We start from the raw sequence: 20,643 nt of genomic DNA, 5'->3' as shown, positions 1-20,643 counted from the left end.
GCAAGGCAGCAGCTGCAGCAGCCTTGGCAGGACAACAACACTACAGTCCAGGAGATGTAGCTCTGCGTAATACACACATAGGTCTGACATGGGTAGTTGTTGGTTAGCCGTCAAAATAGGTGAAATTTTATTAGTTGAAACTTGAAACTTGGATGTAGCTCTGTGTAAACTTGAAAATTTCAAAAGCATTTGTAAGATGGATTGGCTATCATGACACTATTGCACCATTATAGATAACAAGCAAGATTTGGGTGGAGCTGTTATGTGATGTTGCTAATTTGCTATGCTTTGCTCACCCCAAGTCTCATGTCGTGCAATAAAGCAAAAGCGGGGAACTATCACATTAGTGTGGCTGTTATAACTCATCTTGGTTTACATTGGGTTTAAAAATACAAAAGATGAATAGGGTTGGATAATGTAGATTCCTATATCAATTGTCTAAAGTAAATGAAAAAGTATCTAAAGTGAATAAAAAAGACTCTAAAGTAAACCTATTAGCTTAAGTGGTAGAGCACTATGCGGATGCATAGAGATGTAGGTTCGATTCCTACATAGGTTACCTTTAAAAAGTAAATACAAAACATCTCAAAAGTATATCAAAAAAACTAAAAAGTAAATCAAATTAGCTCTAAAATATCAAATTATGTCTAAAGTAAATAAAAAACGCTAAAAAGTAAATCAAAATATCTTTAATGTAAGTACCAATTAGATTGATTAGAGAACTAGATTCAGCTCTATTATTTCTTCCTCCAACTTAAAGTAAACATGAAACACTTTAAAGTTAGTTAAAGTGTCACAAAAGTAAATAAAAAAAAACTATAAAATTATTTCAAGTTATGTGGGATCATCAAACCTACGTGGGATTCGAACCCACATCCTTTGCGCATTTGCATAATACTCTACCAATTGAGCTAGTAGATTAGTGTTATTAATATGTTTATGTAGTACCAATTCTAACAATGAAAACAAGTCATGCAAAGTTATTCAACATAATAAATTGAGCTAGTATATAAACATTCATAGTAAAGAAAAATTACTTAAAGGTAAATCAAAATATCTTTAAAGAAAATAAAATAATCTATCAAAGTAGGCTAGTATATCTTAAACATTTGAAGTAAAGGAAAAGTAAATAAATTTTTTTTAAAAGTAAATAAAGTTATCGCATAAGTAAATAAATAATATTTATAAACTTGGAATTTTTTCAGCAACAAGCCATGGCAAGGGCCACTGCATAGTGCAGTAGCACCACCGCTGAGTGCAGCATCACCAAGGGTAAGTGCAGTGAGCACCACTGCTGAGTGTTGCAGTAGCACCACAACATAGTGCAGCAGCACTACGGCTGAGTGCAGCAGCACGACTGCTGAGTGTAGCAGAAGCATGGTAGAGTCAAGAGAATGATTTACATTATTCGATATTCCAATGGATGACCAACAAAAATTACTCAGCAAGAACTAAGAAGTAATAGAAAAACTAAGCAGTAACATCAGACAACGCAAAGAAAAATCATACTTTCCAACTTCCAATTACATAACCGTATACTTGATTTATACCCGGTAAGTATATGTCTACCCCTCTTAATACCAATGAAAGAACTATAATTTTTCAAACTACCAATCTCCTTCAAATCTTTGATCTGCTAATAAGATCAGCACAAATCAATAAGAAAGGCTTGCTTATACAAACTAGGCCAACAATTGTGCAGCTGGCCATAACCAGCACAATACTTCCCTACCGTTATCTATCCACAGTCTTTAACATTATTCATCCCTACTGACTTAAGATAACATTCAAATGCTCTGCTAGTAAAATATGTCAAACGATGCAACATAAAGAAAGGGAGAAATCTTTTTAACCAACTGCCCTTTTGATTCACAGTCCAAGAGATAAAAATTACTGCAAACCCAACAATCAACAAACCCCAATTGCCATTACTACCAGAGGGTTTCTCAGTCCACAGGTAGCCTAACACCTCCTACTAACAGAGCTCCACCAATTCATCATCATATTATAGTCTTTCTTCTTTCAAGCATTTCATCAAACATGTAAAAGTCAATCTTAAGCTCTAGCTAAATGGTATAAATTCAAAAGTAAAGTAATTAAAAAAAAAAAAAAAAAAAACTGATCATCGCAATCAAATAATCCAAATTGAGTAAAATTACAAACCCTAACTGAATAAAAAAAATTACATACTAATCAAGGCGTAAATTCAATTAATAATTGATTAAAATGCAACAACCAACTGAATGTAAACACTAACTGGTGAATAAAAAAAATAGGAACATACTAATTCAAACCTTAATTCTAATACTAATTGATAAAAAAAAAAAAAACGCAATTACCAATTGAATGCAAACCGCAATTGAATCGAAAACAGAAAAATACAAACAACCAAATTCAAATTAATGACAAATACTCAAACAAATAATTTGGAAACCCTAATTTTCACAATTCACAAAAACTTGTTTCAAAATCGAATTGAATCAAAGGAAACAACAAAAATGAAAATAAATCAACTTACCAACCCTTGAATTTGCCTAAGCAACAATGATCGGTGATAAGAATTTGCAAAATTGACGACGTGCGACTAGATTGGAGAAATCGAAATAGAGAATTTGAAGGAGGAGAGAGAAACATAATGAAGAGAGAGAAAATGCGGAAGAAGAGAGAGAAAGAAAATGAAGCAGCGCATGAGTTAGGACGAAGGTCATTCATATGCATGAAATTACAAAAATGCCTTTAATGAGGCGGGTGGAATATGGGCCGTTAGATTAAGCGCGGTTAACGGTTTAGATGAGTTTCTAGTTCCTATTATTCATCTTGGTTCTCACATGATCTCAATTATATATATATATATATATATATATATATATATATATATATATAGGGGTGAACATGGTCTGGTTTGGTGCGGTTTGAGTATAAACCAAACCAAACCGCAAAATGCGGTTTGGTCAATTTTCCAAACCAAACCAAACCATATTAATATTGAAACCAAACCAAACCAAACCAAATCGTAATAATGCGGTTTGGTGCGGTTTGGTTTGCGGTTTATGATGAGACGACTTGTTTTCCTAAAAATTGTCAAATATTAATAAATTTATAATAAAGTTCAAATAATTAGCCCAAACGGATTATAAGTTTGAATAATAGTGGAAAAAAACATAATACATAACAAATTACAGTGGATAAAAACCTTTTACATTTGTCCAGAAAAAAAAAAATTCATACTACATTATACTTTGTAGTTTTTAATAATTGGCAGCAACTTGACAACATCAGGGGCTACATTATGCGATATCAATGATTGCCGGAGCTAAACTGATCTTGGTCAAGTCTGAAAATAATAAAAAAAAATTTATAATAAAACATTTGTAAATGAAACCAATAATTAACAAAACACTGAAAATTGAAAATTGTCAGAAAGAAAAAAATGCATACCTTTCTCTAATTCTTCAACATCATCCACATTCTCTTCAACATCAATAGGTGATGCACGAAGCCAATCTTGTGCACATATAAGTGCCTCCACTACTTTAGGACTTAACGAACTTCGAAAAGGGTCAAGAACTCTTCCTCCGGTGCTAAAAGCACTCTCGGAAGCAACAGTGGACACGGGAATAGCCATCACATCACGAGCTATGAGAGAAAGAATAGGAAATCTTGTTGTAGCACTCTTCCACCATTGCAAGATATCAAAGTCATCCACATCTGGTTCACATTCTTCATCTAAGTACTTATCCAACTCTGACTTACCATCACCGTCTTCTTTTGTTGCCTTGAGTTTCCTGTACCTAGATCTAATGATTCCTTTATTCTGAGCTACGGGATCCACATTAGCCCCATCATTTCCAGAATTACCACTTTGAGGGAAAGAAGATGAAGAAGAGTTTGAACACTTGTACTCTTCAAACAGATCTTTGAGAGCTTTCTTTACCCGATTGCATACAACCGTAGCAACCTCCTCTGGTTCATACATTTGACGAATTCCATACTCCACACATTCTAATTTGTATCGAGGGTCAAGTGCAGCAGCAACAAACAACATTATATTCAATTTTTTTGGATCCCCCCAATATTTGTCACATTTTTCTTTCATCTTACGTGCCATAAATTTAAATTCAGCATTATGGTTGTTACCCCATTCTTTTAGCAAGCAATCCACATCGGTTACTTCATGAAAATAGCTATTACAAGTAACATATAATGAGCCAGAGACTCTCAAAGTCAAATGATAGAAAGCTTCTAATAATTTAATCAAATGCTTCACATGATTCCAATCAGTGTCAATTGGTTTTCCCAACCCTTTCCCATACCCATGAACATCCAAAAGTTCATCCTCATAGTAACGATCTTCTTCTTCGTATCTATCAAATGTTGTTTCAAACTTTAGAGCAGTGTCCAACATCAAAAAAGTGGAGTTCCATCGGGTTGGGACATCTAGACATAACAAGCCTTGGCATGGAACTTTTTCCTCAATGACACACTTTTTAAACCTCTCATGTCTAGCCGGGGAGGATCTAACATACCTAACTGCACTTCGAACACGACTCACTGAGTCACCAACCAACTTTAAGCCATCATTTACCACTAAGTTCATGATATGAGCAATGCATCTTACATGCATATACTCCCCTTTCAAGACACTTGTTCCCCAACTATTGACTCTTTTCTTCAAATAAGCAATGGCAGTGTCATTTGAGCTTGCATTATCAACAGTAATGGTCATCACTTTTTCAAGACCCCAAGCTAGTAAGCATTTTTCAATAGCTTTACCAATTTGTTTACCCTTATGACTTGTTACTGGACAAAAGTTTAGGATTCTTTTATTTAATTTCCAATCATTGTCAACAAAGTGAGCTGTCAAACACATGTAATTAATTCTTTGCAATGAAGTCCATGTGTCCGCTGTAAGACATACTCTTCTACAATTTGTTTTTAAAAAACTTTTCAATTTCAACCTTTCATCCACAAACATTTGATAACAATCTCTAGCTAATGTGACTCGAGAGGGAACTACAAACCTATTTTGTAGTTGAGAACAAAAGAACTTAAAGCCCTGACCTTCAACATGTCTAAATGGAAGTTCATCAACTATTATCATGTAAGCTAAAGCATTTCTACATTTTTCATAATCAAAAGCCCAATTTTTAATGGACACCTCTTTAGCCCCATCTTCATTTACACTAGATCCAAAACTCAATTGTGTTTGTTTTGGCCCTGGGTTTTTGCAACTATTGTATATATAACTTGAACACTTTTTTAAATGTGATCTATAAGTACTAGTACCATTTAGATTTGGATTGCACTTATAAGAAAACCCACAATAATTACACTTACACCTTCCTACCCCATTAGCCGTATACTTAGAGAAGTGATCCCAAATATCTGACCTGGGTTTCATTGCCTTCCTTCTTGGTTTCAGCTTACCATGGTCATCGGATAAATTATCAGTTTCCACCGTTTCCTCAGTTTCGGGGATTGTAAAGGGATTATCCTCTGTGTTTGACATCTGAGCTCAATTACAAAAATTATATATAATTAGTTACATAACCAATTCAATTAAAAAAAAGGGTATTAATATACATATTCAATCAAAGTTACCTCGCAAGATCCAGAACTCGACGCCGTTGTAGAGATTCTAAAATTAAAAAAATAAGGGTTTTAATATACATATTCAATCGATTATACTACAATTCATTAGTAATGTAATTTATAGAAAGAAAAAAAATCAAACCTGAAATTATGAGAACCGTGAGTAGCGAGCAGCGAGCAGCGAGCAGAATACAAGAAGTATGGGTGGGACTGTGGGAGTGTTGAGGAGTCTAAGAGCAGTGGCGATAGAAGGAGGTTTTGAGCAGCGGCGATAATAACGAAGAAGAAAGTGGCGAAGGGGTTTTTGAGTTTTTCACTTAAGAGCATCAGTTATATGACCTAATGACTTAATGAGTTAATGAGTAATGACTGTGAGTTTTTTTAAAGTGGCGATTAACATTGACTATAGTAGACTAGTAGAGTAGTAGTAATGTAGTATACTGAATGTTTTTTTTTTTTTTTATTAACTATTTTAATTTTTATAAATATTATATAAATATAAATTGCGGTTTACTGGTTTGCGGTTTGGTTTGGTTTATAAATTTTGAAAAACCAAACCGCAAACCGTATTTCCCAAAAAATCGAAACCAAACCGTATTTTTTCAAACCATAAACCAAACCAAACCGCTAAAATGCGGTTTGGTCTGGTTTGGTTACGGTCCGGACCAAACTCTGTACAACCCTATATATATATATATATATATATATATTTGAAATCAATTATCTATTAATTTTTTTTTAAAGAAAGAACTACCACAAAGTTGTAAAAACTTTAATAAGCACTACCACTCTAACAATTTCGGCTAGAATTTCCAACATTTGGTTCTCACTTTTTACCACTTTTACCTTTATGAAGGGTAATATACTCAATTTAGATGGTGATTTTTTGAGGTAAAGGTAAAAGGTGGAACCTACATGCCGAATATTCTAGCCGGAATTGTTAGAGTGATAGTGCTAATTAAACTTTTTACAACTCTGTGGTAGTTCTTTATTTTTTTTTATTGGTAGTTATTTTCAAAACACGTGCTATAAATGATAACTAAATTAAATCCCGTGCCACGCACAGTTTTTACAAATATTTATAACAATTTATATTGTTCATTCAAAATCTACCAATTAATACAAAATCTACCAAAAAATAATCTTCATATTTTTAAATGAAATAGAAAAAGTTTGAATATTAATTTATATCCAAATTGAGCCCGAATCAAAACTTAAAAGATATAAAATAATATTTTATACAATAAAAGATATGGAAAATATGTGAAATAGTTTTAGGAAGTGAATGTGAATCACAATTATATAAAAAGTGAATATTTTTGTAAAGAAGTTAATAAAAAAAATGTTTTAAAGGGAAAAAACAGCTCTAAGAAGTGACACGTGTTATTTTTAATGGCTTATTTAGTATTATGTTATTGATTCATAATTTTTTTGTGTTGGGCCATGTCGGGCCGAAGCCGGCCCATCTATTAACATGCTTAGGAAGTTAGGAGGGACTGAGGGAGTAGTTAGATTCTCGAAATCCATAAATTAAAATTTAGGATGATGTAAAACTTCAATTTGGTCTCGTCTGCCACTGCCGCCTTTGTTAGCCCTTTCCTTTTTCTCTCTCTTCTTAACCCCGCAAAGTCCCCGACATTTCCTCTGCCAATCCCTGGAATTTCTGCGCCCTTTTCTTCTTTTTTTTTTTTAGGTTTTCACAGTTTTCTTCAACACTTCCAAAGAAGCAAAGATGCAGCAACACCAGCAGCAGCAGCAGCAACAACAACAACAACAGCAACAACAACCTCAAATGTTTAACATCCCGTCTTCGCAACCCACCATTATCATCACCACTGAGCAAATTCAAAAGGTACCCTTTTTGTTCTTCTTTAAATCTGAGTTTGGGTACTTGCGTTTTTCAACTTAAAATATCTAAAATCATTGCTTTTAGTGACTTTTCAATTAATGAGAAACTGGGCATTTATTATATTCTCTGTAAAGTCTTCTTTAATTAGTTTGTTGTTAAAGCTAAATTTTCTTGTTAATTTTTTACATTTTATAATTTATAATTACTGTGATTTTGATTCAGTATCTGGATGAGAATAAGCAGCTGATTTTGGCAATTATGGAAAGTCAGAACATGGGGAAAATCAATGAGTGTGCCCAGTAAGTTGCTTTTATGTGTATAATTTTTTGGTAATATTTAATTTCAGTCTTTTTTGCTGTTTTCCAATTTGAGTTGTGTGATTAATTTTGAATAAAATCTTGGCTCTCTTTCAGCTGTAGATGAATTAAGTTTTATTAAAATGGATATTTGTATCATTAATTGTTGCTGGTTGATCTATGATGATGAAATGAGAATTAAATTGGAAAGAAGGTGACATGTAGATGTTTGTTTGCAAAAGGGGAGGTGATTTTGAATTGTGCTGCATTTTTGAGTTGATTATGCTCTTTGACATAGCTTTTCTTGCTTTGTGTATTTAAAAGAAAGTGGTTTAGAACTGTAGAATATAGGAATTGGGTTTAAGCCTTTGCAGTTTGCACACTAGGTAAATTTAATCATCAGCTATGTTTCTAGTAATGTCCGGAAGGCCCAATTTCATTTTATGCTCTATATGTTTCTGCTTTTAGCTTATGCCAAAATAAGTGTCTTGTAAGAAGGTGGATGTCCCAAATTAGGATTTTATGATGATTAGGGTTCGGGTGAATCATGAGCTTAGTTAATTATTGTGAAAAAAATAAAATAAAAACTATTGCGAAATCTATAAAAGAAGTTCAAGAAACTGGATGTTCCCCTTCTTGATTTTCTCATTTAGGTGTATGAAGAGTATATGTTGCCAAACTACAAGTGTATACCAAAGTTAGAACTTAGAAGAAGCAAACATTGTTGTAGGAAGTAGATGACTTTACATCTGCTTAATCACTGTGTGATAAAAAATAAAGGGTAAAACTAAAGTCAAAAGCGTGCTTCTAATCGCTTGAAGCATCTATATGCCAATTGGCCAAGTCAATTTCTTACTAGATAAAATCTATTTTGGACCGTCTTAGTATTGCTATCAGACCATAGAGTTAATAAGCATGCTCCTTTGTAAGAGAATAGAAAGTTAATGTATGCAGAAAGACATCGAGGTTTTGGTCTTCTCAAAGGCACATATCGTGATAATTCTCAATTTTGAAGCATTAGAAATCTGAGAAAATCTCAATTTCACAAACGATGAATGGAAGGCTTTGTGAGATTGAGTCAGGGTTCTCGCATTGTATACGAGTATATTGCATCTGTTCTTTTGTAAAATCTAGGTACTCTTAATGGATATTTTGAGACTTGTTCGTGTTAATTTGTTGAGTATCCAGTACAAAATTTCTGGGATAGATATGTATTTTTCAGCTTTTGAATATCATGTAATATTTGAGAAGCTTCATGAAACTTTCCAAAAAATATTGGTTATAAAAAAGTCAATGACTTGATTGCTTTTGTCATCATGGTTACATTGTAAATATCCTATGTACAAATGTACAATACCAGGGCAATGCTATGTAAAATTAGTTTCATTGGTTTGTCAATTGCTTCTTCAATCAAGTGTCTGATTGAAACACCCTCTCCGCGGTTATAATTTGAGAATTGCTGCAGTTATAACCATTGTGTCTATCTTATTTATGTGTTCTTGTGTGATTATAGATCATGATTAGGCTGTTTAACCAGAATTATATATATTTTTTTTATTACATTGCACCTAATCCAGAAATATTGTGGATCATTTATTAGGAAGTCATTATATTTTGCAATGCATTTTTGGTTGCAAGTTCTATAGTTATCTTTTGGAAACTATATGAAGCATACTATTTAAGCCAAACCTTGCTTTATTATTTAAATTTTTATTTTTGTTGTTGAAAGCATTACTTCGTGAGGATTTTGTTACACTTGGCATTTCTATCTTAGTTTACTGAATTGCCTAAAAAGTAAAAACTGATCATCAAACCTCTTAACTCATCCCTTCAATCTTCCCTTATTTAAGTAGGTAAAAGGATTCATGTCTTTCCAGCCCTGTTCTAATGTTATGGAGCTGTAATAATTTTCAGCAGTGACTCCTAGCAATTTGTTTCCTAAGTTCATTTTTAAATGCCTTAATTGAAGAATCACTTGCCAAATAGTCATTTTTGCACACCACATGTCAGACAGTCAGAGTTAGACAATTGAATTAGGATCAATCTTCCTATTTGATATGCATGTGACGGTTTAATTGTTTAAAATGCATAAGTGTTTTGATCCTTATCTATTATTTTTTGGTCTTGTTGCTCCAATGCAGAGGAGAAGTTACCTGAATAATTGACTTCTTCAGCCCTGGTGTAGCACACAACACACACAAAGAGAGCTTGATCTCTTTCTCCTTCTCTATCCTTTCCTGCTTACAGATTAAAGTAACTGCTGAACACTGCACTTAGTGGCGTTAGCGCACTCACCCGATAGCGTCACTTCACTTAGTAGCATATGGATTGGATAGTTATAACTTACAAGCATTACTCCTAAAGATGTCTCTTTGATAGACTTAGGATTTGAGTCCATGATATGTAATGCATCACTAATAAATTAAAATAGTTAAATGAGTGTTGTGTTTAATTGAGTTTTATGATTTTATCTAATGATTATATTAAACTATTGAAACTATTAATGCACGAACGAGAAGTTACGATAAAACTTGACATAAAATTAAAATATTTCTTGTGATTACTTTCTGTAGGTGATTATATTACTTGATAATGCCTCAGTGCCTATAATTGAGTGTGTGATGCGTCAATAAAATTAAAAGACGAGTTACACTACATAGTATGCCACATTTATTTGGGTTTAATTAGTCTAAAACTGAGTTACGTTCTTTATGCAGTTCGCTTTTAATATTTGAAATTTTATAACTGCTTGATATCAAAGCTTGAATCCTTAACCTGTTCATTATAGATGATTTACTTTTGTCACTGTGTAGTCTGTGTTAATATTTGTATAATATGTCCTCATTAGTCACTTTATCAAAGTGTTAATATTTGTTTAGGGGTTTTGGTTGCTACAATAAATATGAAGCTATTGTTTTCTTGAAATTGTTGTAGTTTGTATTTAGCATTACTCATATACAATGTTTTAGAGGTCAAATTTTACTTGTGTATAGAACGTAAATATTTTTTGTAAAAATATTGTTTGATTATTCATACTTTCATAGTGTTAACTTTTAATATATCAAATCTTTTATTTTTATTTTTTTTTACTAACAGATAATAATTATTTATAATCAAAGTCAGATTTTGACATCCATAATATACAGTTCTAATCTTCTTACCATTAAAGGAATCTCAAGTTCACTGAAAATGTTTGATAATACTCTTCATATTTCGAATCTGGTTTCAAGTGTTGGTGACTGTTCTTTATCTGTAATCTAATTAAGGGTCTTTAATTTTACTTTGTATGCGGGCAAATAAGTCCTTTGGCGCCTGTTTTATGATTTGAATATTTTAGGTATCAAGCTCAGCTGCAGAAAAACTTAATGTACCTGGCTGCAATTGCTGATGCTCAGCCGCCGGCATCAACAGGGCCTTCTCAGCCTCAGGTATCCTAGCTATATTTTCTCATGTTATACATGCGTAAATCATCTCCACTTAAACGATCCAAATCTCTTCAGATGCCTATGCAATCTTCCATTCCACAAGGCCCTTTTATGCCGCCTCCAAAACCTGCAGTTAGTCCACAGCAAGCAGGTCCTAGAATGCCCTTTGCCATGCAGTCGTTTGACCAGCAGTCACCCCACATGCAATACCAACAATCTATGGCAGGTTCCATGGGCATGAGAATGGGTGGAAACAATGGTTTACGCCCTGCTTCCCACACTGGTTTCGGAGCTCCAACACAGTTGATGGATGCACGTAACAGACAAGATGGTTCCGAAGCCGGTCCTGGTGATGATCATGGGAAGTGATGTAACAATGTGCTCGCTGAGAGAATCATGGATCTGCTTGGGTGCTTATGGTAAAAATTTTGCTGTCCAAAGATGAGAAATACTTTACACTAGTTTTCAACCCAGCAGGTTTCACTGATTTCAAATAGAAGAATTTGGTCTGCTTTGCCAAATTCAATAATTTTGCATAGAAGGGTTTGCCTTGTACATCAGCTGATTGCAGGTGGCTATGCCCCTTATGCCTGCAGTAAAGAGATGGGTTAGATGTATGTCAACGCTTCAACTAATAGATATATATATATATAAATCTAAGACTGTTTATGGCTGGCCTTTTGTATGTTGCAGCCTGAACAACAATGTCATGTATGCATAACTGTTCATAGACTCGCTTGCTCAGTTGAATGTTGTTGCTAAATACTATTTACCCTGTTGGTTGTTGCTGAAAAATTGAGAGCATCAATCATGAATTATTTCCTAGTTAGACTAAAAACTAATGTTTAGTCTTGTACATCTTGGTTAATCCCACTTTATCTTGAGGAAATAAATTGAGAACAATTGCATTCTGATCCAACCTCATCGTTCCAAAGTAGGTTCCGGATCTTGTAAACTACAAAGTGCTATATAATCAACATAGCATAAAAAAAAAAAAAAAAAAAAAAATATTCGAGTACCTTATACTAGCAGTCAATGAACCTAATTGAGGAACGAAATACTATATATACTCCGTATAGTTTTTAATAGAGGAACGAAGGAATTGTTCTTATTCTTAATGGGTATTATTGAGAGTATAAGCCTCGCTTAAGCTTAAGGTGTTTTCTTGCAAAATTTCCATGCTCAAATATTGAACAAAATACACTTTTTATTCCTAGACTAGACTAGATATCATATCATGTAACTAATATATAAAGCTAAACTTTTAGCCAGGTCACGAGAAAGCGACACTTGACGTTTTAACTTTTTTCCAAGTGTTGCGCCACATAGGCAATTAGTATGACACGTAGGATAAAATGTTGTATAAAATTCAATAGATTTTATATTAAAAGATAAAAAAGTAAGTTTAGAGTTTTATTTTCAATAAAATTAGGATAGATTTTAGGATAAAATTGTTGGTTAAGAGTTTTATTTTCGATAACATACCAATTTTTATATGTACAAATTAAATTATAACTTTCAATAATTATTATCTTAATAATTTATTATTTTTATATCATACTATTCAACTATTCGTGTAAAAGAGTATTTCAAAATAAAACAATCTATGATATATTTTAAAAATAGCAACTCACGACTTTATGATATGTTTCTTTTATTATTATACAAGTATGGTTGTCAAGTGATTATTAATCCATGAGTAGAAAATTCGAATAACATATACGTTTTTCTCATATAGCTAAGATGCTAAGACCGGATAAACATGACAATTACTTTGCATTCAATAGCAGCTCCTTATGTCCTCACAGTGTCCTTTTCACGTGCACGTGGATATCTATATATTTCTGTAATTTATATCCTACGTCAAAATATCCCAAATTTGTAGGGATATAAACCTCTTACATAACAATGTTTGTAACAATAATGTGCTTTAAAATTTGGCATATAGATAACAAAATTATTTTAAAATTTAATTAACAAAATGGACATCTCCACCAAAATCAACATTCCAAATAGGGGATTGTCTTCAAAAAACAAAAAAATATTCCTAAAAGTCTAGGAGCCGAAGACTTACTTTCAAAGTGAGGGTTTTGAATAAAGTCTAGAGTTTTAAATGTCATTGGAACCGTAGAATTAAATTACTCATTCGATTATGATCATTTAAAGCAAATAATGTTTTAAACGTGGATAGATTTAGACATTAGTGATAATGCCATTGATAAAATAATTATTCCTTATATTCCTTTTATAAATAGCCAATTAATTTAAAGATATTTAAAACATAAGGATCATATCATATAACTAATCATATAACTAATATATAAAGCTAAACTTTTAGCCAGGTCACGAGGTAGCGACACTTGGCGTTCTAACTTTTTGCCAAGTGTCGCGCCACGTTGGATAAATTTAAATAGACTTCATAAGATAAAAACATTAGTTTAGAATTCTATTTGGATAGAATTTTAGGATAAAATTGTTAGTTTAAAGTTTTATTTTCGATAAAATACCAATATTTTAGATGTACAAATTGAATTATAATTTATTTAAAAAAATTATTAGATTATAATTCTCAAAAATTATCATATAAATTTATTTTTGTATCATAATATTTTTTGGAGCGAAGGGAGTAATTTAAAGTGTCAAACATCCATTTATAATATGTACTAATCGGTTAAACTAATATACTTCACAATCTAATAGAATTTTATTACTATATAGACCTGTCAATTAGGGTTGGGTCACTTTAGGTTACGAGTCAAGAAATGTTCAACCCTTTTCCAAAGTTTTGGGTTCGGGTCAACTCAATGGGCTTTGAACATTTATTTTATTTAATTTATTTTTTGCTAATTTTTTATTTTTTTAATGTATTAAATCAAACATTTCCACTAACATTATTAGTAGTCATTACATGCCTACTAAATAGCAAATCGTCACAAAGGCACATCAAATATTAACTAATTTTGTATTAATGATATATTTTAAAATTTGACATATAGATTAAAAATTTATCTTAAAACTCAATAAACAACCCGGGCATTGCACAGGCACAAAACTAGAATATAAATTAAAGCTAATCTTTTAGTCAGACCACAAAGCAGCGAAATTTGGCATTCCAACTTTTAGCCAAGTGTCACGCTACGTAGGCGACAATTAATTATTCATATGACACGTAAGATTTTATTTAACATATTTTTTTGTAGAATAAGATAAAAAAAAAAAGTTGGATAGATTCGGTAGGATAAAAAAATTATTTTGGAGTTTTATTTTCAATACAATTTGGATAGATTTATTAGGATAAAAAAAAGTTAGTTTAGAGTTTCGTTTTCAGTAAAAGTTTTGGTTTAGAATTTTATTTTCAATAAAATACCAATATTTCTATACTAATGACAGATCCAGAGACGTAAAAAAGAATAATATAAAATAAAATCAAAGTGACCTATGTTTATATATAACCGTTCTCTTAAGTCTTAACATTAGGGGTGTTCAAAATTTGGTCCAGACTGGACCAACCCAGGACCGAACCGGACCAAATTAATCGGTCCGGTCTCCAGATCGAGAAATTTATTTTTTCCAATCTGGTCCAAAACCCTATAAAACCAATCTTGGACCGGATCGGTTTTTTGCTTAAAATTATACATAAAACCTTCAATTGTGATTAAGATTATCCTTAACAAGCTTGGAAAACTTTAGTCATATGAGCTTTTTTGCACTAAACATACAAAAAAAGACTTTAAAAATATTGTTTTTCCTTTATTTTTTTTCGAGTTTTCCATAAATTATTTAAAATTTAGAAATTTTATTAAAAGAATTCTAAAATTGGTCCAAGCCGGTCCGGTTTGAGGTTTGGCCCGATTTTTTCGGTCTGTTCCTTTTACCTACACCTCGGGGTAGGGAACACTGCCTACACAGCCCTCCTACATCCTCCGCGCATGTCCCACCCTTCCCTTTTCATTTATGAATTTCCTGTAAATTTTTATAACATGTTCATCTTTGTATTGATAAATGTTCATTTTTGTATTATTAAATGTTCATTTTTTAGCGAGGAGTTTTTTTATTCTAATTAATACTTCATATATGTTTTGTATTGTATTCTTAGAATTTATTATAGATAAACCTGAGAACAAGTTTATTTATGAGGATTACAGCACTCAAATCTTTTTTATTATAAGAACTAAGAAGTTACATCATCAAACATTCATTTTTTTTTATATATTTTTTATTTTTTATGTTTTAACATATGTTCTTTTTTATATCATCAAATATTCATTTCAAGAGCTATGTATAAGTGTGTAAGTAATATAATAAGTTGTATGCAAATACATACATCTAAGAATTCTATTTATTTAAATAAAATGTTGTTAAAAAATAATCTCCAATATAAAATCAATTCAATTTAATTACAATAATAACACATTTATATTCTATTCATGTAATTGCTTCATAAACATGAAAGCAAACCATTCAATCCTAAATGTACATATGTGTCTTGTTAAATGAACATTATTAATTGTTACATTTGGTATAATAAAGTGCCTATATATATATATCCTCCTTGTTGCACCTCTAATCATATGAAATTTGTGTGTTTTCCATGAAAAATATAATCCGATGAGCACAATATATTTGCCGCCTTCAACTTCCTTGCTTGATTATCCTGTGCAATAAGATATCACGTTTTTCAAAAAAAAATAACAACAACCATGAACACATTCCAAACAAAAGTACGTGTAAGGATTCAAAATTGAACATTTACGAATGAATAACAATAACGAATTCAAAAATGAATTGAACACATTGTAAAATAATAAATTAATAATACATTTTCTACGATGTATGAACAACATGTGATGATTTTTGAACATTTTATGATATATGAATGAACATACATTAATATATGTGTAAATATACATTAATATATGTGTGAATATACACATATCCAAATGAACATCTATGTATCAATATTCGAATAAACATTTGTCAATATTAAAGTTAAAATGTATTTATATATTAATTTAATATGAAATTGAACATGTATTATTATAGTCTATGTGACTATTTTCATTATGAGAATGAACATGTACGTATTTAAATCTAAATGAACAATTGGTGTAAATCCCATTATACATTAATTAATATCTGAATTATCATAAACAAAACTAGGGTAGTGTTCTCTCAAGACTAGACCCTAGTTGATCTTATCTAAGGTAAGAATGCGAATGATCATATACTAATATCATAATGAACATCTATCAAAATAAAAATGAACATTTATCCAAAAATCATTTTCATCATAAACTAATTAAAATTTCAATAATTCTACGAAAGCTCAACTAATTATGAAATTTAGTACAATTATTCTCTATATTTCAGTGGCAAATAATTTCATTATTCCGTATGATTTTTACATATGAGCATTATATAAATATGTGAATATACATATATCCAAGCAAGGATGAACAATTTATGTATATATTAATATTTGAATAAACGTCTATCAATAAAGAATTTTCATGCATGTAGTATCCATATCCAAATGAGATTCATGAGCATTTCTAAATAAGAGAATGAAATGAACGTGAATTTAAATCTAATTGACTATTTTTCAATATGAGAATGTACTTATATAACAATTCAATTGAACATTTATAAAAATTCGAATGATCACCAATTAATATGTGAATGAACATATATATATAAGTCATAATGAGCATTTATCAATATGAGAATGAATGATATAAAAAAGAAATTTCCATTATTAGTCATAACAATCATAAGAAATAGAACAAGTTGTACACAATTTTTAAAATTTTAGGCCAACAATTAATAATATAAAATCATGCCTTAACACAAAATTAGAGAATATCAAACAATAACATAATTCAACTGCAATTGTAAGACTCACTTACTTCCACAAAAAAGTGTAAGAAGTCACAAATTCTTACTCAAAATCTTTATATCCAGAGAAAAAATTTGATGGAGATGACAATAATATGAACATATATCAGTTGTTTAATGCTCGTATATTAAAATGCGAATGATCATTTACTAATACGCTAATGAACATCTATCATAACGAAAGTGAACATTCTTCAACAATTATTTTCCATACTAAACTAAATTTACATCTCAATAATCTGACGAAATAGATCAAACTGTCCAGAAAATTAGGACAACAACACTCTGTTTTCAATTATTTATGTCTAATAATTATATAATATAATAACACACCATAAACTAATTCAACACAAGAGTACATCAAATATTGATATAATTCAATCAATATATTAATTTTTTTTCTAAGATTTGACAATCAATTTTGGGGAAAAAATTAGAGTAATTAAATCAATATTTAACAATTATATCAATGAAATGAAATGAAAAAAAGGAGAGATAAATTAGTACCTCATCAATGATTTGCGTCAACAATGAAACTCCCATAAGAAGTGACATGAATAGATGATTATTAAATTTGTATGATGAAAAATGTGAAGGTCTTTAGAGAGAGAAAATTAAGGATAAAGGTTTTTGGAGAGAGAAAACGGATATGATGACATTTTTTGGAGAAAAAAATAAAGGATGATGGTTTTTGGAGAGAGAAATCATAAAATGAAGCTTTTTAAATTAGAAGATAACAATGGTGATATACATATAATCTGTATTTATTTGGGAGGGAGGTAAATTAGTGGTGGTGGTGTGGGGGGGGGGGGGGGGGAGGGTGTATGTATATTTACCTACACTAGGGTGTAGGCATTAGTAATTATTTGGTCCTAGCTTAATCGATCCGGTCTTCTATTCTTAAAATTCAATTTTTCGGCCTTTGGTCCGGTCTGGGTTGGTTCGGTCTTGGACCAATGAACAACCCTACTTAACATGCAACTAGCCTATCTCTAGATATTCTTTTTTATTGTACTCCGTACATTATTAATATCCATAAACAGACAAGTATGACTGTCAAGTGATTATTAATCTATGATTAGAAAATTAAGATAACATATATTTTTAGATAAAAAAATTTATTTTAAAATTCAATAAACAACTCGGGCATTATACGGGACAAAAAACTAGTAATTAATTAAAAACAGCCCTAAGTACTTTAAAAGGGAAAAAAATCTAATGAAAAAGAGAATTATTAAAAAAAATTTAAAAAAAAAAAGTGAAAACGACGTCGTTAGAACACGTCTCTCTCTAATAAGGAAAATAGGTGAAATCCGAATTAAATCGAACAATGGCGGAACTCAAAAACGCCTCATAAAACATTTGATTAGGGTCGAATTTCCAAAGCTGAAAAACCCAGAAATCAAAAACCAGTAGAGAGAGAAAGTAAAGAGGGGAGAGAAAATCATGGGGTACGTTCTTAGAGTAAGGTTGGCTTCATTCTTTGCAGGCGCTGCTGTAGCTTCGTCTGCTGGTCTTTACATCCTTTACAAAGATTACAAGCTTGCCCATCATTCCATCTCTGACCAGGTTTTTCTTTTCTTTCATCAATTTTAATAATTGATTGAATTTTTACATACCCTTTATTATTTTGATATTAATGTATTTTTTTTATGGGTTTTGATTGTGGTTAGGGAATATATGTCCAATTTATGTTTAATCTATGAATTAATTGCCCTAATTTGGCAAATGGGAATTGCCCATTTTGTATTTGAAGTTGAAATTGTAAGATTTTTGCTAATAATTTGCTTATTTCGGAGAATTTGTTACATTAATGGTTATTGATGGGTTTTTTTATTTATTTGAAATGGGTATATGATTTGGTGGGACTATTGTTGTTGTACTAGACAGACATTGTTCAAAAGATGAGGAAAAATGGAACTTGTTTTTCGAATACTTAGGTTCTGATGCTGGTTAGTTGATTTATAGATATGGAGTAGGACCAATAGGTTAAGGGGGTTTATATTTTCAGAAACCATCTCATTATTAGATTTTGGACTGCTTAGGGTTAAGGCAACATACATTCTGTCTCTTTAAAGCATGTTGATTGTCCGATAGGTTGTTCTGTTGAGTATTTTATGAATTAGAGTAGTAGATGGTTGCTAAGATTGAAGACTAATCCTTTTAATATAGGCATTTTTAGTAATTAAGAGCTCATGGTCTTGTTGTGCCATCAATAGGGCATATTTAGCTCTAGCCTCAAAATGGGCGAGGGAGGATCTTTTTGAATTGTGGACATGGAGGTCTTTAATCTTTTGGGGTGATTGTGACCTCTATTTCATAAGGAAGAAAAGGGGAGGTTCTTGCAGTATTTGATCATATTGCCTAGGACCCTAAGTAGGCAGGTTCGTCTGGCAGCTATTGAGGAAGAATAAGAAAGTAACACTTGCAGTCCCATCTTAGGTCTTATTTAGACTAGACTATGTGAACATGGAACAAGGAGCTCACTTAAATGACACCTTAGATTTCATCGCTGATGGAAACATGGAGGGTGCAGTCAATTGATTAATGAAGGAAAGTGGAAGGTGCAGCCAAAATCCTTTTTATGCTCCTTGTACTGTCTTGTCCAAGCTCTGTTCTGGGCTGATTCTAAGTGCAATGGCTTCAATTCCTTGGAATGTATCATGGTTCAAAGTAGATTGCTAAATTTCTCTACCTGTCTACCATCAGACTCATTCGAAGTTTTATCATCCCCCCATTTAAAAATATAATAAACTATTACTTAGTTTGTCATTTGGCAAGTATATATTTCACATTCTCACTTGTCAAGGCTATCAAATATTGCCAAGCACATTCTTTTATTGACTTATCAAGGATGACTGCTTTATGTTGCTCTATCTCCTTTGAGTTTTAAAGCTATCTAGATTCAACAGAATAAATTATTATCCATACATACCTTTACATCATCAGCCAAATTTGAAATTGTCAGGCTCTTTCTTCCTTGCTATACTTATTTTTTTTTTTGGGCTTTAATGCCTTCTTACCTTGCGTGTCACTTGGGAGTTGGGAGAACATGTGCTTTATTAGTTGCTGGATTTTTTGATTTCTTATCAGATGATTGCTTTATTAAGTTTGTTTTATAGAAATAGTACTAAGTATCTAGTTTACTATATTTGTGAGTTGTGATATTGTTGCTGTAATTAGTTGTGACTATTTGCACTTGTTACTAGAAGATGATTAATTATAACTTTTGACAAGATTCTTCTAGGTTTCGACTGCTTGTGGAGCTCAGTTTTGATTTTTGTATTGTATTATTTGTAGCTTTTTACTTATTGGCAACCTTTATTTTCCTGATTTTGTACGCTTTGTCCTTTTAAGTGATCATTTGGCATAATCCTGAGATAGATTTATGATTTTATAATTTTTTACATGTTTTGTGCTTCAAGTGTATACTTGCTGTAATGTTATTGATGCCTTGATGTGCGATTTCCACTTGATGCTTGTGCATGTTAAACCTTCTTGATCTGAGTCACTTAGTAGTTTATCTGCTGCCACAGAGAAATTTTTTGAGTCTGCTTGGCTTCTTTTAATAGAGCAATGATACTTT

The 20,643-nt window shown here is 31.5% G+C and overlaps 1 protein-coding gene across 1 annotated transcript; it reads left to right on the top strand.

The window, feature by feature from the left end:
* The first annotated feature begins 7,139 nt into the window (after positions 1-7,139).
* On the top strand, positions 7,140-11,906 carry LOC145564276 (GRF1-interacting factor 2-like). The gene is made up of 4 exons (XM_081624598.1): positions 7,140-7,444; positions 7,664-7,740; positions 11,075-11,165; positions 11,238-11,906. The coding sequence occupies exons 1-4, from the start codon at positions 7,325-7,327 to the stop codon at positions 11,529-11,531; spliced, it is 582 nt and encodes a 193-aa protein (XP_081480724.1). The 5' UTR covers positions 7,140-7,324; the 3' UTR covers positions 11,532-11,906.
* The last annotated feature ends 8,737 nt before the right edge of the window (positions 11,907-20,643 follow it).

This window comes from Chenopodium album, chromosome 10 (genome assembly GCF_948465745.1).
Source record: "Chenopodium album chromosome 10, dcCheAlbu1.1, whole genome shotgun sequence".
Taxonomy (NCBI): Eukaryota; Viridiplantae; Streptophyta; class Magnoliopsida; order Caryophyllales; family Amaranthaceae; genus Chenopodium; species Chenopodium album.
The sequence above is the reverse complement of the archived record's forward strand: the minus strand, read 5'-3'. Positions and strand labels throughout refer to the sequence as shown.

Coding starts and splice junctions, on each gene's coding strand:
- LOC145564276 (XM_081624598.1), top strand. CDS start 7,325: ATGCAGCAACACCAGCAGCAGCAGCAGCAACAACAACAACAACAGCAA. Junction 7,445..7,663: donor CCACTGAGCAAATTCAAAAG/GTACCCTTTTTG, acceptor ATTTTGATTCAG/TATCTGGATGAGAATAAGCA. Junction 7,741..11,074: donor AAAATCAATGAGTGTGCCCA/GTAAGTTGCTTT, acceptor TGAATATTTTAG/GTATCAAGCTCAGCTGCAGA.